The sequence below is a fragment of the Ptychodera flava genome, chromosome 2 (genome assembly GCF_041260155.1).
Source record: "Ptychodera flava strain L36383 chromosome 2, AS_Pfla_20210202, whole genome shotgun sequence".
In the NCBI taxonomy this organism is placed as follows: domain Eukaryota; kingdom Metazoa; phylum Hemichordata; class Enteropneusta; family Ptychoderidae; genus Ptychodera; species Ptychodera flava.
This window is the reverse complement of record NC_091929.1, coordinates 23183089-23200497: the sequence shown is the minus strand read 5'-3', so window position 1 is coordinate 23200497 and position 17409 is coordinate 23183089. Positions and strand designations below refer to the sequence as shown.

The 17409-nt window shown below is 40.5% G+C and overlaps 4 protein-coding genes across 7 annotated transcripts in view; 1 reads left to right on the top strand and 3 right to left on the bottom strand.

Moving 5' to 3' along the window:
- The window catches only part of LOC139117292 (uncharacterized), a 133854-nt gene that overhangs the window by 75714 nt on the left and 40731 nt on the right, over nucleotides 1–17409 (top strand). The window lies entirely within an intron of this gene.
- On the bottom strand, nucleotides 5227–6639 carry LOC139149454 (uncharacterized). The gene has a single exon (XM_070721230.1). The coding sequence runs from the start codon at nucleotides 6637–6639 to the stop codon at nucleotides 5227–5229; it is 1413 nt and encodes a 470-aa protein (XP_070577331.1).
- Nucleotides 7030–7674, bottom strand: LOC139149443 (uncharacterized). The gene has a single exon (XM_070721219.1). It carries the CDS (start codon nucleotides 7672–7674, stop codon nucleotides 7030–7032), a length of 645 nt encoding a protein of 214 aa, XP_070577320.1.
- Nucleotides 7851–10159, bottom strand: LOC139149435 (uncharacterized). Its single transcript, XM_070721206.1, has 3 exons — nucleotides 10015–10159; nucleotides 9312–9781; nucleotides 7851–9179 (listed from the first exon to the last, which is right to left on the bottom strand). Exons 1-3 carry the CDS (start codon nucleotides 10157–10159, stop codon nucleotides 7851–7853), a joined length of 1944 nt encoding a protein of 647 aa, XP_070577307.1.

The window sequence follows — 17409 nt, the reverse complement described above, 5'->3', positions numbered from 1 at the left end:
CTGCAATGCTGAAGACAGGACCTATAACTTTAAATTATACCACGAAGGGAGACATGAATTCTCAGTGTCAGTAGGGAACTGTTTGATAGAAATATTCAAAATTAAGATATTTTCTGTCCTCAGGCTTAATGCACTTATGTTGTCAGGCGAAAGGGGAGGGCTTAGTGCATAATGTATAATATACAGGCACCACAACAATGCTAAGGATGGGACCTATAACTTTCATTTATGCCACGAAAGGGGACCTCATATTCACAGTTTCAATAGGGAACTGTGCAAAGTTTAATTATTGTCATCAGGCTTAAGGGACTTATCTTATGGACAAAGGTGGAGGTCTTCGTGTATTATGTCTAATATTTAGGCACCACCACCATGCTAATTGCGGGGCCCATAAACTACAAATTATGCCAAGAAGGGGACATGATATTGACAGTGTCAGTAAAGAAAAGGTTGATTCCAACTTGCAAAAGAAAAAGTTTGTCCTCATGCTTAATGGACTTATGGTGTAGGACGAAAGAGGTTGGGCTCCATACAATGCAATATGTAAAAGTTCTAGCACCATTCAGATCGTGGGGCCTACAACAATCGTTGATGCAATGACGGGGAAATGATCTTCAATGTTTAAGTGGGGAACACTTTAATAAAAATATTCGAAAACGAAATATTGTCCTCTGATGTGAGGGACAATGCATGATATACAATCGCCAGACTAAAGAGAGCAATTACTTTCTATCAATGCCCTGAAGAACATGATATTCAAAGTTATGTTAGAGATCGTCTTGATAACAATAGGCAGGAATGAAATATTGTGCTCACACTTCATATATTTATTTCATTAAACACATGGCGAGGGCTATGTGCACAATGCGCCATATACAAGCAAGACTGTTGGTGGCAAATGGCTTGCAGTTATAATCTGACGGATAAGATGGTATATACAGAGATATAGTAGAGATCAATATTTGGAATTTACGGAATGCCGAAGTATGGTTTTTACGAATTTGGGATATATGTTCTTGGCAAAAGGTTGTCACCTTCTGTATGTGTTCGTGCATAGGATCGTGTAAGGTGACCTAAATGAAGGGACTTATAAATTTTGTGTGTGCGCTTACAAAGATTTACATCATTTGTACTTAATATAAATAACAGTCACAACATTGTTCACAATGTTGTGGTCTCTCGTTTTTATGAAAAATACAGATGTACACATAGCGCATACATGTAATGCACAGTCATGCAGTAGTTTATACGGACATTAGTTTAATGTATGTTTTCATGCTCTCACATGGAGGCTGGCTACAGTACTCTAACCATGGGCACTCTGTTGTTCTGAATTGATAGTCTGAATAAACTAAACGGCTTATATGTAAATACGAACTTGATGATAACTGTGTCAGAAATTTATAACAGAATGCCGTTCAAATTGAAATGCCGACGTAGCTACAATACCAGATCAAGGTCGGTCCGTGTCTACGTGAACGTCACAAGCGACACATCGACCGCATTCTTTCGATACTAAACGCCGCGGCGGAATGACGTGCGCATATATACGCGTACTTACGCTCGCACGACCTGCGCTGTCGTTTCACATAATGATATATATACATTAGGGTGTGCAAATCATTTCTGGACAATGTGTATTTACCAATGATGTGAGTCAAATTCCGTCACGAAAACGGCGTATGAAATTTGAAATGGCATCGAAGCACACATCAAGTTATGAAAATGACAGACATGTAGGCCTAGTAGATATTCGAAATATGACCGACAATAAATGCATCGCTAATCCTGACTATGTGCGTTACAAATTGCCGTTATCCGGTAGCGACTTTGGATGTTCGAACGTGGCAAAATACGCTAATATAGCAAATGCCGTTCTGTGGTTTCGTCATGCGCAGAAGAAAGGACATATTTTTTTATTTCTCTTCGTAGTAAAAACCTTCCAATATAATATTCCAAAGAAGAACATTTAAGTTTTGTTTTCAGTTTTAGTGAAAGCCTTTCAATAGAACCCGAATTCCCGAAAGATTTTTTCAAATGTGCATTTCTTTTTACTTAGTCTGTTTTGGTCGTACGGAACGTGAACAAGCCAGGCAGGTCAAGGGTTACATTTTCACATTTTTTTCTTTGTTTTCATTCTATACTTTACTTTCTATCGTCAGTGAGTTACATTGCAAAAATAAAAAATGTGTTTACCTTTTGCGGACGTTTTAGAGGGTAATAGTATCTGTCCCCCCTGTCCCCCTTTTTTGTAACGCACATCGTCAGGTTCCATGTTCATATGAGCATACCCTTGTATATATATACATTTCTGAGGCCGGGACAGCAGACGACAGTTCAGAGGCGCTCGCGTGCATAGCTGTCGTCGCGTGCACGTTCCATTCCAGCCACCGCGCTCATGTACGCGGCAGTCATAGCAACGTACCATCGTCATTCTCCGCCGCACTTCGAATACGCGCTTCATGATTGCGGTAAATACGCGCTGGTAAGAACTCTGCCGTGCATGCCGCGGTGCAGAATGACCGGGTGTGAGAGAAAGAATAATCAGTTGGGTGAACCAGCAGAATGCGACTGTTTCTTTTGTATTAATAATACCTCATTTTTGTTGAGGCTTTTATTTTTTTTAAATCACGATGTAAGTTCTCCAGCGGCAAACGGAAACTAAAATACGAAATCATGTTTACACGCTTATACACCATCATTTAAGAACAACAGAATGCCCGTGGTCTAACTAATGTAATAAGATTGATTACGCTGCTCTATATGCTATAGCCCCCTCCCCAAAGCAATACTTTGCAGCTTCATACCTTGGGATATTTACATTTGCTACATCAAAAATATTTACAAGTACATTACATAAATTTGTAATACACTGTGGATTGTTGAGAATCAGCGAAACACAACTAATATGACATCTTAGCTTATCTGCATGAACAACATATAATCTCCTCCGCATATGATAACTTCCCTGGACATATTGTTGCATGACAAACAGACAAGTTTCTATTCAGCATAAGGTCTTCTTTACAACAGGTGAATTATTCCTTAGGCCTATTTACAATTCTAGGCTCTTCTCCTACACGAAATAGCTCCGTCAGTATCGTGTACATATCGCATAATTTATTGGTTGTAGTATGGCTCTTTGAATATAGATTAAGGAACTTAAAAATATGATCATATTGACGTATTGCTAGCGTCGACACCCACCTTCTAACTGTAATACTGTCAATAATGTCATACAGTCTTCCTGTGATGACACTACATGCATTCGAAATGGTGTATATTCAACAATCATAAGCATTTGCCTGTATATTATACATTAGACACAAAGCCCTCCCCCTTCGTGCTATAACATAACTCCCTTAACCCTGACGACGATAATTTATTTTTTGCATATTATTATCAAAGTGTTCTCTACTGACACTGAAAATATCATGTCCCCTTTGTGGCATCAGTGATAGTTGTAAGCCCAATTTTCAGTATGGTGGTGGTGCCTGTATATTATACATTATACACAAAGCCCTTCGCCCTATAACATCAGTCCCTTAAGGCTGACTATAATATTTATTTTTTTTGCATCTTTTTATCAAAGTGTTCTCTACTGACACTGAGAATATCATGTCCCCTTCGTGGCATCAGTTAAAGTATTAAGCCATGTCTGTGATTGCCAAAGCCTTATCGAATAAAACAAGTCTGAGACGAGCTCTTGTATACTGATCTGATGTCACTTCTGGTTTATTACGATGACAAACACTAAGTTGTACATAGACGATTGTACCGTTGAAAGTGATGTCTACACGTTTCGAAGTACCAGAAATATAAGACCATAAAAGACCGTAAAAACTGGAATACAATGCAAAAATACAATGTGTCAAAAACATACTAATTAAAGTACAATCACAAGAAAGCGAAGATGATTTCGTTGAGAACTGATTTGCAAAGGAAGTCTTGTAATTTGATCAGACAAAGGATCGAACAGTCAAGTGTATGGATCATATACGCTGCACTTGTCTGGCTAATTCACGATGAAGTCAAAACTCAAATCAGTAAATTCTGAGCGAAAATACACTGCAGGTAAAATTCTATTCATGACAAATACCACATGAAAGGTATATTTACCTCGCTGGCGACCTGTAAGGCCTTGGAATCAGGACAATTCTGATACGAGGAGAAAGTTTGACGAGTGCAAAGTTTCTTCAGCTTTCTCTGTCCCGTAGTGGCAAAAGCGTAGCAATACAGTACAAATCTGAAGTAAACCACGTGTATCATCTTTGACACGGATTAAGTTACGAAGTACGACAATCTGTTTCGGAAAAATTCTTATTTAATTTCAAGCATCAATTTCTGAGTAAAAATGAGAATCTAACACATCGAAACCCTTATCGAAAATAGAACTAATTTCTTAGAGGCGGCTTTGTCCGCAAGGAAAGAGGTGAAATGGTGCTTGCCTGTGCAGCGCCCTCAACATGACTGCCCTGTTTTCTTTCTTTTTTATTGATGGCAGTCACACTCCCCCCTTGAAAATCACTTTGATTTTCCAACACAAATTTTCAAACTACATGACAGTGAATTTTTTCAAACTTGATGCAGCCAGAGATCTGTCTGGCTCCCACTCACTGTGAGTTAACTTACCTTAAAATTCATCCTGGTCACAGTTCTCAATGAGTAAAACAAGCTTATGTATGGGTCTTTCTAAAATTACCTCTTTGTTCAATCTCTTACCTTGTTTCGATAGGTGACGATCACCCATGAGAATTTTCACGCGACGGATCAAACCGTCATCATCACATAGAGTTTCAATCACTCTTGCTAACTTCCATTGATTTCTGAAAGCATCATCCTCCCTAAGGAGCACTACATCTCCTACCTTAAGATTTCTTTTCGTGTCTTGCCACTTCTTTTTGGCTTGAAGGTTCAACAAATATTCCTTCCGCCATCTTGACCAAAATACCTTTGCGAGATACTGGACTACGCGCCATCTCTTTTTGGCGTACAAGTCTTCTTTGACGAAATTCCCTGGAGGTGGTAGAATCACATCAGATTTCATGGTCAAGAGTGGATTTTTGGTGAGGGATGTGGGTCCCGCAGGATCGTTCCAGTTCTCAACAGTCAATGGCCGACCGTTTACGATTGCCATGGCTTCGTACATGAATGTGCGAAGAGACGAGGTGTTCAATCTTGTTCCATCTTGGTTCAAGATTCCTGCTAACACGCTTCTGACTGATTTTATCTGGCATTCCCAGACACCACCCATGTGGCTACAATGGAGAGAATTGAAAATGAATCACACTGACGTGTGGACAACTCGTCTTTAATCTTTCCTTCTTCCATAGACTGTAGTCCAACGTTAAGCTCATTCTTGGCTCGCATGAAGTTTGATCCTCGATCACAACGTATACGTCTCACAGGACCTCTGATTGCGATAAAGATACGAAGACAATTCAGAAATGCATCTGTTGTCATTTCTTCTAAGATTTCGGTGTGTATGGCTCTCAGTGATAAACATGTGAAAATGATACCATATCGTTTTACCTCACTACGACGTTCCTTGACGATGAAAGGACCAAAGCAATCCATACCACAGTATGTGAATGGAGGTGAAGGTTCAAGACGATCCTTTGGCAAATCTGCCATTCTTTGAGTGTTGGCCTTTCCTCTGAACTTTCTACATTGAACACATTTGTAGATAAATGATTCGACTGCAGAACTACAACTTACTATCCAGAATCCACTTGATCTGATTTTGTTTACTGTCATGCCGCGACCCTGGTGGGCTACTTGTTCATGACACCATTTGATGATCAGTGTTGTCACATGACTCCTACGAGGAAGGATGACAGGATGCTTGACGTGGTCAGGCATCGGAGATCTGTCAAGTCTCCCTCCAACTCTGAGTATCTGCTTGTCGTCTAAATATGGGCTCAACGGGAGCAAATGACTATTCCTCTTCACTATCTTGGTCTCTTTGCCTTCTAGGGTAGGCTTCTTCAAAGCATGTATTTCTTCAACAAACACTTCTTGTTGAGTCCATTTGACTATTGCCATGGTTGCTTTCTGTTTAGCTTCTCCTGGCGTAGCACTTTCTTGGTTTCTTTTCTTGGCGATGTATCTGTACAATACTGCAACTGCAGTTATTGCTCTATTCCAATTTGAAAATCTTTCCATACGCTCTATCATTGATGAAAATGTTTGCTGTGTAGTCGCTAACGTTCTTGTACTCTTTAACTCTGGATCGTCTGCAGGAATATCCCTACTCGTATGGCTGGGTGCGGGAAATTCCTTGTCCCATAAAAAGGTTGGTCCCTTGAACCAATTCGAATGTATCATGTCGTTTACACCAAGTCCACGAGATGCATGGTCTGCTGGGTTTTCCTTGGTGCTGATATAATGCCATTGCTCTGGCTGAGATGATTCTTTGATTCTTTGTATGCGATTGGCCACAAATATGTGAAAGCGACGTGCATCATTGTTCAGATAGTCGAGAACTATCTTCGAGTCTGTCCAGAAGAAGTTCTCAATGGTTTCGTAATCTAATTCCTTATTCAAGAAGTTACTGACTTGAACTGAGACAAGCGCTGCTTGAAGCTCTAATCTCGGAATCGTTCCGGGTTTCAAGGGGGCAACTCTTGACTTCCCCATCACGAGTGAACAATGAATGTTGTCCTTACAATCGACAAGCCTTAATAGGAGCTTTGTCCATAGCCTGTCAGGCTTGCATCCGAAAAATGGTGGAGTTCAATCTTCTTAACAGTTCCAAAACTGTCTGGTTTGAAACATCTTCTTACCTGAAATTCATCTAATTCTCGAAGTTCAGAAAGCCATGATTCCCACTTCGGTCGTAAGTCATCTGGTAAGGGGTCATCCCATTCTGTTCCCTTCTTACACATTTCTTGTAGGATTCGTTTTCCTCGAAGTACGAAAGGGGCGAGAAAACCGAGTGGGTCGAATACCGAAGCTACCGCAGATAATATTCCGCGTCGAGTATAAGTATACTCCTTAACAACAGATGAAAAGTGGAATGTGTCTGACTCAGCACACCAATCGATTCCCAGAGATCTCTATGGGAAGTTCACTGAAGTATAAGTCTAGATCCTTGACATTCTTGGCGCGCTCTGATATGGGTACAGATTCCATCGTGGTTCTGTCATTTGATATGAATTTATGCGATCGAAGATTTCCTTCTGCATACAGGTTGTGAAAATTCTTGATTAGTTGAATGGCCTCTTGTGAACTTTCGAGTCCGTCTTCCACATAGACATTTCTGGACATAAAGTTGACTACTTTCTCTCCGTATTGAGGATCATCCTTTGCCAATTGTCTTAGTCCATAGTTTGCGCATCCTGGCGAGGATACAGCGCCGAAAAGGTGAACTTTCATCCTGTATGTGGCTGGTTTAGAGTCGAAATCACTATCTTTCCACCAAAGGAATCGAAGATAGTCTCTATCATCTTCATTTACTCTAAATCTGTGGAACATCCGTTCAATGTCACACATAATGGCCACATTTTCCTTTCGAAATTGGCAAAGTACACCAATCAGGGGGTTCATCTGATCTGGTCCCTGCAGTAAGTGGTCATTAAGGCTGGTTCCTCTAAATCGTGCACTGCAGTCGAATACGACGCGAATCTTGCCAGGTTTTTTGGGGTGGTACACACCATGATGGGTATGTACCATGTTGACCCATCCTCCTGCTCTTGTTCATTAACTAACTCTGCATCTCCAGCTGTGATGATATCTTGCATGAATTGCATGTAGTCATTTCGATACTTAGGATTTGAGTTGAATCGACGTCTGAGGTACTGCAGTCGTTGTTCTGACATACATTTATTGCTTGGAAGTGGTGGTTTGTCTCATTTAAATGGAAGTGGCATGGTATAGAAACCATCCGTCCCTTTGGAGATACTATTTTCAATGATCCTCATGAAACGAATGTCTTCCTGTGACATGGTAACATCTTCAGCTCGGGTTTTGTTAAAGTCTGATTCGAATATTTTCATAATGTCCGAAGGTTCGATGAATTGTTTCCTTGCTGAAGTCTTAAAGGCATAGCGAATATCCTGTGGAAGATGCCCATCTGTGTTGATACTAGGTTGCATGTTATCTGGTATTGTCTTCGTAAGTATTCGATGAGTTACACTGAAAACATCTTTATCATCCTCAGACTGTGTTAGTTGTCCAACGATGCTCCATCCGAGGTCCGTTTCTACTGCGAATGGCTGATTGCCCTCCCCGGTAATGCAACGGCGAGGTGCCAGGGCCTGTGGGCAATCATAACCGATCAGTAGACCTACTTCGCATTTCTTCAAAGGCTGTACGAGATGAGCAATTTGTCTGAGATGAGGCCATTCGTTGGCAATATCAGGAGTGGGTATGTGTGATTCCTCTACGGGAATATAATCAAGTGAATATGTTGTAGGTAATGATATCACTGTGTGTGAATCAAATCCACGAACTCTGAGGTACGAATATCGTCGACAAGTTACTGCTCTGTTGCTTGTCGTCATAGTGGTTAATCTGAGATTAGTCGGTTCTGATGCTGTGTTCAGCTGTTGTCCAACGTGATTGAGTACGAATGTAGTATCTGACTGGGTATCCAACAGTGCATATACTAATATTTCTTTATTTGGTTCCTCATGGCTTGATATCCACACGGGAACAATCATTGACGAAATGGGTTTGCCTTGAGGACGAGTGACGCCATAGCAACCGGCTTTCTTTGTTTCACCATTATCCTCTTTTTCAGGATCTTGCACTTGAGCAACATCATCTGCTTCGTTCGTGCGGGGCTTCGTCTTTGGAATGGACATTTTCTCTTCACTGTGCAAGCTGGTTGGATGCTTCTTACCGCATTTCTTACACTTGCAGCGAGCAGGGCAGTTCCTTGATAGGTGACATTTACCCAAGCAACCAAAACAATAGCCACCTTTCTTGACAAAATCTTGCCTTTCTGTCATTGGCTTTGCTTTGAATGCTTCACATTCTTGGATGGTGTGTCCATCTTTCTTACAGAACTGACATGATTCAGCATCTGTTGTTGGCTTTGATAAAGTGGATAAAGTGTGCCCACCTGGTTTTCGCTTTCTGGTCGTGCCATTTGAAGTTCCTTGTTGATCCTTGTCCGTTGATGGTCTCAGAGATCCAAGTGATGTTAATGGATCACAAGCAATATCTACCTCTTCCTGTATGAACCCAACAAAATTCTCAAATGGCGGATACGTATTTGTAAGTTTCTTTACCCTTGCGACCACTCAACTCCATCGAGTAACAACTCAATCGGGTAGCTTTTGGAGCATTTTTCTGTTTTTTCTCACATCATTCAAGACTGCTAGGTCTGGTATATCTTTCATGGCTACTTGACACTGCTTGAGAAAGTCTGAAAATTTTCGCAATGCCATGCTGTCCTTGCCTGAAATTCTTGGCCAGGTTTCTATTTTGTTTCTGAAAGCTTCTGTTACTGTGAATGGGTTTCCATACCTTTCATTGAGAATAGCCTTAGCTTCTTCGTATGCCTGTTCGCTTCTTAGGAGAAAGGATCCTCCTACAGCTTCTTTGGCTGGGCCTCCTAGATATTTTTTCAAGCAGTGGATTCTTTCAAGAGGTGGTACGCCGCGTAATTCAACTAAGGTGGTAAAGGATGATAACCAATCTGGATAGGCTAACGGGTCTCCTGTGAATATTGGTGGTTCAGGTGTTGGCAGTCGGCTCAATGATACAGATGAAGCCAAATTCTCAGCCAATACTTGTAGGCTGTCCTTGTTTAGCGTTGTATGTTGTTGTTTCCCTGTTTGATGGAATAAATTGTCCTTACATTTGTCTGAATCAGCAAATGTTGGTTTGGTTGGTTCTGTGTTTATACTGGTGGAGGTGCTGTGTAAGTTTCTGCTGGTGGGCTCACTGGTTCAGTTTTCACAATGGATGTCGGAATTGTAGCTGCTGGCTGTAGTGGTGGTACCGATGAAATTGGCGGGACTGTCTCCATCACTGGGGTGATATCAAGCAATTCTTCTCTCTCACAGACTGCTACTTTGGCTTGCTCAACACGAAGTTCTCTCGCTATCCTCTGTCGCTCTAATTCTCGTGTTTTGCGCTTTATTTCTGCTTCTGCTTCAGCCTGTCGTCTTTCCTCTTCGGCCTGATATGTCTTCTCCCTGAGTTTCATCTCAGCTTGACGGGCCTTCTCTCTGAGCTCTAGTTGTTGTAACTCTTCTTCTCTGGCAGCTTCCTCTTCTCTCTCCCTTTCAGTTCTGCTTCAAGAGCAGCTGCTCTGATGGCAGCGGCCTTTCGGATCGATGATGTACTCGATCGGTTTGATGACCTTGAGTGGGAAGACATGTTTGACTCCGTATCGTGACAAAATATTTGGCCGATAGAGAGAACACTCTGAGTTTCTGTGCGTTCAAGGAGACGTCTTGCATGAACAAGGACTTTATCAACACTTGAAGTCATGCGGTCAACAGCTTTCAAAATATCTTCGGCTGGTGTTGCTGATATAGCCCGGATCTGATCGTACTTTTCCAGCATTTTAGTGTGACTTGCCTTAATTTCTTTCAAAATGCATTGAGGGATTCCACAGACTTCTTATTTAATAGCTCTGGATGAGTAACATGTGGTAACAATTGGTCATGTGATTTCCAGAAACCTCTTGTGAGAACGAGCAACTTACCTTCTTTTGCTTTCATTGAAAGTGTAGGCACCCGTTTTGATCTACGTAATCCAGGATCGCTTGCCGTATCTAATTTTGCAAGTTTAGAATCCATCTCTGGAACCTCTGATAATAAAGAAGTCTGAATAGTTTCAGTGTGCTTACCTTCATCGCCTGTAGGTGGCGCTGTTCCATTATTCTCTGCCATGATTGTATCCAGTTAATGAGCAAAGAGCCCGATTAAGATCAATGGCTGGAGTGAAATTTGATATACGTTTGTTGCCAAAAATCCCAGGGGTGTGTGCACGCAGGCAGTGATAAATTTTGACAGTGGCCAAATATCAATTTACAGAAAGGGTAAAATTAGAAAATATGGGTTTCAATGAATGAGACACTCAGTAATACAGAAAGATTTGATACAATTGTAAAATCCTGAGAATGTTCGTCTAATGTCTCAAACGTAAATTTATGTACTGTTTAGTATATCCACTTAAAGGGGCATCATATGGAATGCAACAGAAAATATTTAAAGTTTGCAGTGTCTTAATGTTATCAGTCTTAATGTGCAGAAAAGTTACACTTGTAACTGTGTAAAGCAATAGAGTTCTATGTTACTTTGATGTCAGAGTTCCGAGGTGATCAAATGTCAGTTCACTGGAATGCTTCAGCTGTTAGCTGGTCCTCAACTTCACGGCTGAATGTTCATTTCTTAAAAACAATGGATGACTTGTGCAGCCAAAGTGTCCATGGCTACTACCGTAGAATACACAGTCGTCTGGTACAGCGGATGTAAAACCACTCAGCAATTTAAGGAATCCACTGGCCGTCTTCGGTTTCATATGGATGGAAGTTTACACACAATCCCACGACGAGTTGCATGCTTTCGAGTTGATTCTTTAGGTCCTAGTTTTTACTGTGATTGCCAAAGCCTTATCGAATAAAACAAGTCTGAGACGAGCTCTTGTATACTGATCTGATGTCACTTCTGGTTTATTACGATGACAAACACTAAGTTGTACATAGACGATTGTACCGTTGAAAGTGATGTCTACACGTTTCGAAGTACCAGAAATATAAGACCATAAAAGACCGTAAAAACTGGAATACAATGCGAAAAATACAATGTGTCAAAAACATACTAATTAAAGTACAATCACAAGAAAGCGAAGATGATTTCGTTGAAAAGATTTGCAAAGGAAGTCTTGTAATTTGATCAGACAAAGGATCGAACAGTCAAGTGTATGGATCATATATGCTACACTTGTCTGGCTAATTCACGATGAAGTCAAAACTCAAATTAGTAAATTCTGAGCGAAAATACACTGCAGGTAAAATTCTATTCATGACAAATACCACATGAAAGGTATATTTACCTCGCTGGCGACCTGTAAGGCCTTGGAATCAGGACAATTCTGATACGAGGAGAAAGTTTGACGAGTGCAAAGTTTCTTCAGCTTTCTCTGTCCCGTAGTGGCAAAAGCGTAGGAATACAGTACAAATCTGAAGTAAACCACGTGTATCATCTTTGACACGGATTAAGTTACGAAGTACGACAATCTGTTTCGGAAAAATTCTTATTCAATTTCAAGCATCAATTTCTGAGTAAAAATGAGAATCTAACACATCGAAACCCATATCGAAAATAGAACTAATTTCTTAGAGGCGGCTTTGTCCGCAAGGAAAGAGGTGAAATGGTGCTTGCCTGTGCAGCGCCCTCAACATGACTGCCCTGTTTTCTTTCTTTTTTATTCATGGCAGTCACAATGTCTTCAGTATGGTGGTGGTGCCTGTATATTATACATTATACACAAAGCCCACCCCCTTCGCCCTATAACATCAGTCCCTTAAGGCTGACTATAATATTTTTTTTGCATCTTTTTATCAAAGTGTTCTCTACTGACACTGAGAATATCATGTCCCCTTCTTGGCATCAGTTAAAGTTATAAGCCATGTCTTCAGTATGGTGGAGGTGCCTGTATATTATACATTGTACACAGAACCCCTTCCCCCTTCGTCTTATAACATCATTCCCTTAAGCCTGAGGACAATATTTCTTTTTTTATATATTATTATCAAAGTGTTCCCTACTGACACTAAGAATATCATGATCCCCTTCCTGGCATTAGTTAAAGTTATAGGCCCCGTCTTTAGTATGTGGTGGTGGTGGCTGTATATTATGCATTATACACAAAGCCTCCCCCTCGTCCTATAACATCAGTCCCTTGAGCTTGAGGACAATATTTCATTGTTGCATCTTGCAATCAATATGTTCTCTACTGAGAATATCATGTCCCCCTTCGTGGTATGATTTCAAGTTATAGGCCCTATTTATAGTATGGTTCTGGTGCCTACGTATTATACATTATACGCAAAGCCCCCCTCCCCAGTCCTATAGCATAAGTCCCTTATTCCCGATGACAATAATTTAACTTTGCGTGTTTCTATCAAACTTTTCGCTACTCACGCTGAAAATATCATGTCCAATCAATGTGTTCTCTACTAACACTGAGAATATCATGTCCCTCTTCGTGGCATTATTTAAAGTTACTGGTCCTGTCTTCAGTGTGGGGTTAGTGTCTGTATATTGTACATCATATACAAGACCTCCAACCATTTTTTATATAACATAAGTGCCCTATGCCTGAGGACAATATTTCATTTTTGAATCTTGTTGTCAATGTGTTCAATATTAAATCTTAGAATATCATGCTCCCTTCGTGGCATCAGTGATAGTTATAGGGCCCCCGATCTGTATGATGTAGTATTTTTACAGGTTGCATTGTATGTAAACCCCCTCGGACAAAAAGATACGTCTCTTAAGAGTGAGAATAATATTTCATTTTCAATTTTTATCAAACTTTTTTCTACTTACACTGTGAATATCATGTCCCTCTTTATGACTTCAGTGATAGTTATTGGTTCTCCCTTAAGCATGGCGTGAGTGCCTGTATATATTGTATTGTACATAAACCCCAGGGTCACCAAATAACATAAGTTCCTTAATTGTTAGGACAATATTTCATTTTTGCATATCGCTATCAAAGTATTTTCTTCTATTACTGTCAATATCATATCCCACTTCACTGCATCAGTGATAGTTATTGATCATGCATATGGTTCTTTTATATTGCATTGTACATAAAGCCACTCCCAACTTGTCCACTAACATAAGTCCCTTAAGTGTGAGGATAATATTTCTTTCTTTTCATATTTATCATAGTCAGGACAATATTTTATTTTTGCATAGTTTTACCCAAGTTTTATCTACTTAGAATGTGAATATCATAATCCCATCGTAATCCCCCTTCGTTTTAGGGTCATAAGCCTTCGTAGCTCCCCTTCCCCCTTCCCCCTCCCCCCTTCGTTTTAGGGCCACCCCATTATCGACCATGGACTTGAAGCTATCGTAGAAACTCATCCATTGATAAACGTCGCCACTGAACGTAGGTAGTTGAAGTTTTGGTAGACTTACCGTCTTGTGACGTGCTGAGACGGGCGGTGTGCGAGCTTGCCTGAAGTTGAACTTGGGTTGCTTCGATAGGTTTATTCTCCTTCTCTCCGATGAAATGCTTGATTATGAATATCTTCTCGTGTGTCTCTTCGTTGAATTGCTTGAGGTCGGCAGATATGTTGTCGTTGTCTCCATCTTCGGCGTTAGTGATGATCGAACTGTCGAGTTTTTGTGTCTCTTCGTACGTTTCCTCTACTCTTGCCAGTATCATCTCCAGTATGAACAGTTGTTCGGGTTGCCCTGAAACGCAGACATTGTGGTTTCGGCTTTCTGATGTTGGTTCGTCACTATTCCGCGGTAGACTCCTCGTGTCCTCTTCAGGTTGGTCGTAGCTGGAGTTGCCATTTCCTCTGCTTGCGCTGACCGACTTTGCTTTCTTCTTTGAACTCAACCTGGTCTCGGCACCAAAAACAATGTGTGGGATTGTTTACGAACCAGGATCTTTTGAGTTCAAGTGATGGAGACAGAGGCGTCGACTGTATTTCTTCAAACTTATTACTACAGCTACGATGAACTACTGCTACAATAACATAATGTATCAGTGGGTGGATAAGTGACGACCAGATCCAGTGGTGAGCGATGCGTTCTGAGTATATGCATACACATAAACTATACTGTGCATAACATATAATATTATATAGGGCTCAGCCCTTAGTGTCGCGCCAGGGGTTATTAAAGATTGGTAATGTTATTTGTATTGATTCATGATAAACTGTAATTGTTACTTCATAAACGTTTATATGACAACTACCGGTATGCCCAGTTTCCCTCTGATGAAAGCAGTTCACGTACGTACACGACGTCAAACCCTGCAGCAGGGCAGGTATAGATTTTCTGTAGCGTGTAAAAATTTTGGACAAAAATTGGCAATTTTTACAATGATAACCGCCTATTGCGATAAACAAGGGACGTATTATGCAATCATTATCATTGCGATGGTAACTGCACTGCCCACCTTCCACTTGCAAGCTGAAAACTATAGCGTTCCGTCTAAAAACTGGCAATTTTTGAATCTAATTATTGACACAGGGGGCGCTCTTCTATAATTCAATCCCAGCATTCTTTGCGTATGCTCCCGTTCATATGCACGACAGTTTTCTCCCTTTATCTATATTAACGATATTTTGTATCAGCGACAATGTGCATAATGACGTTTACTGGCTAATAAAAGAGGTATATTTTTAATATAAAAGGCATGTTATATAATGGTAATTTGTTTCGTTTTTGTTTATTTACGAGTACTCAAAAAAAAAAACATGGCGGCGCCCGTGCGTGAAAGAAGGGTACACTTCCGGTTACTCGCATAGTATATTATGAATAAGCGCATGCGTAGTCAGTAAGCCGCTGGCGCGACTATTAAAGTAAAGCGGCTAATTCAGGCTGTGATATAGCCGGTTTTGGCGGGAAAGTAAGAAGCGTCTTTGACTTTGATTGGTTAGAGATGAGTCACACGTCAGAAAGAATTAAACTATGTGTAAACACAGGATATTGGAGGGAACTGAAGAGATTACAATCTGTCTTCATTGTCAAGGAATTAAGAAGTAGCTATCTTTGTATAACGTTTCTCGACAGTTGTGTAGTTTCGTCATGGTTAAACTGGGGTTGAACGGATAATAATTTGAATAAAACGTGTTGCTTGTCGATCTGGACGGCTCGTAACTGCATGACAACCCACTCCAGGAACCAGGTACAACTTTAACACAGGTACAGCATAGTCATCAAGGTGGCGTTTTACTGTTTACGACCCCCTAAGTGCTCAAATATTCACAGGAAGAATTTGCTTAGAAGTTATTATTATTTATGTTCAATTATCAAAAAATGCAATTCCTGTCACTCAAGTTAGACAAAAATATTACACAATGCACCATATATTTGTGATTCGCCAGATTAATTAAGGGACAGGTTCGACTTCATTTACGGGGAGCAGGCTAGGGGATCAATTTTGATATACAGACCTGCCTGTGCCGTCCGTCTATTTACAGATTCACTGACTGGTTCTAGCTCTTTGAGTCAATCGATAAAAGTATTTTCATCTTCAATATGCCGTGTTAATTTAGTATCCTCAATGACTGTGGCGGGTTCCTTGCTAACGTATACGGACGTTTCCCATGCAATAAACCGGAAAGCTGACGAGATCTATGGCAAACAACCAATTATCGGCCTGAGTATGGAATTAGTAAGAGCTGTTACTAATTCCATAGCCAGAGTTAGTATACGGAGGCGGCTAGACCTTCATACTGACTGAGGACCGAGTATTCACTCACGGAACGGAGATGTCAAGGAAAGACGAGTTTACTTTTCAGAAAAATAAAACGTTCATTCTCGTTATGTTAGTCAATAAATCGAAATATTTTCGTTCCCTGTTGATGAAATCATAGACAGTCTAACGTCTCCGGACGGCCGACTGTGATTAGATATTTGACACATGCTTGATAAAAAGGATTTTTATCTACAATATTATATTCTTATTTGACCAAAATAATATCCAAAATACTGTCATTAGTTCCTTTAACATTACAAAGACGTACCCCATGCCCAAAAGTTGAAAGCTGGCGAGATGTTTTTCGAAGCGGCAAAGAAATGTATTTGTAAGCACGACAGCGCCCAACCAGGTCGATCTACTATGTGTGAGCACAGACAAGGAGAAGTGTCTGTGCGTGAAAGAGAAATGGATTTCAAGACAAGCATGTGTGTCTAGACTATAGCAAGTGCGATAAATAAGTTCAGTTGAATAAAACAGAACTTTTTTGACATTTTATCTTATTATGTCAATTTTTATGAACGCTTTTCAGATATATTGATAACTATTGTTTAGCCTACATGTCTGATTTCTGTCGGGAGAAAATTAACTATACATTCATGATTTATGCAATCTCATCGGGGCACAGCCTCGCCTTCACATGCAGGACTAGGTTAGTACTTCTTGACCACTTGACGTGGGATTCGATTCAGAAACTAGAAATTAAAATTTCTTGCGCCGCTGTTGGACTCAGTCGCGATGTCTTTGTGTTTTTGAATAAGCAACTTTAAAGTGAAAAACGTAGAGCCTCGAAGTTTATATACTTGTCGATTCGATGTACGACCGTACGGTACACTGTCAGATGAACTGATATATTTATATGTTCTAAAAACCAATAAAAAGTCCACAACATACACGTCGCTGGTGTCTTTTCCTGGACGTCCTTCGACCCGTGACTGCGACCCTTGTGTTGCATTCTGTAGTTGAGTATAATAATTGATGAATTTACAGATTCAC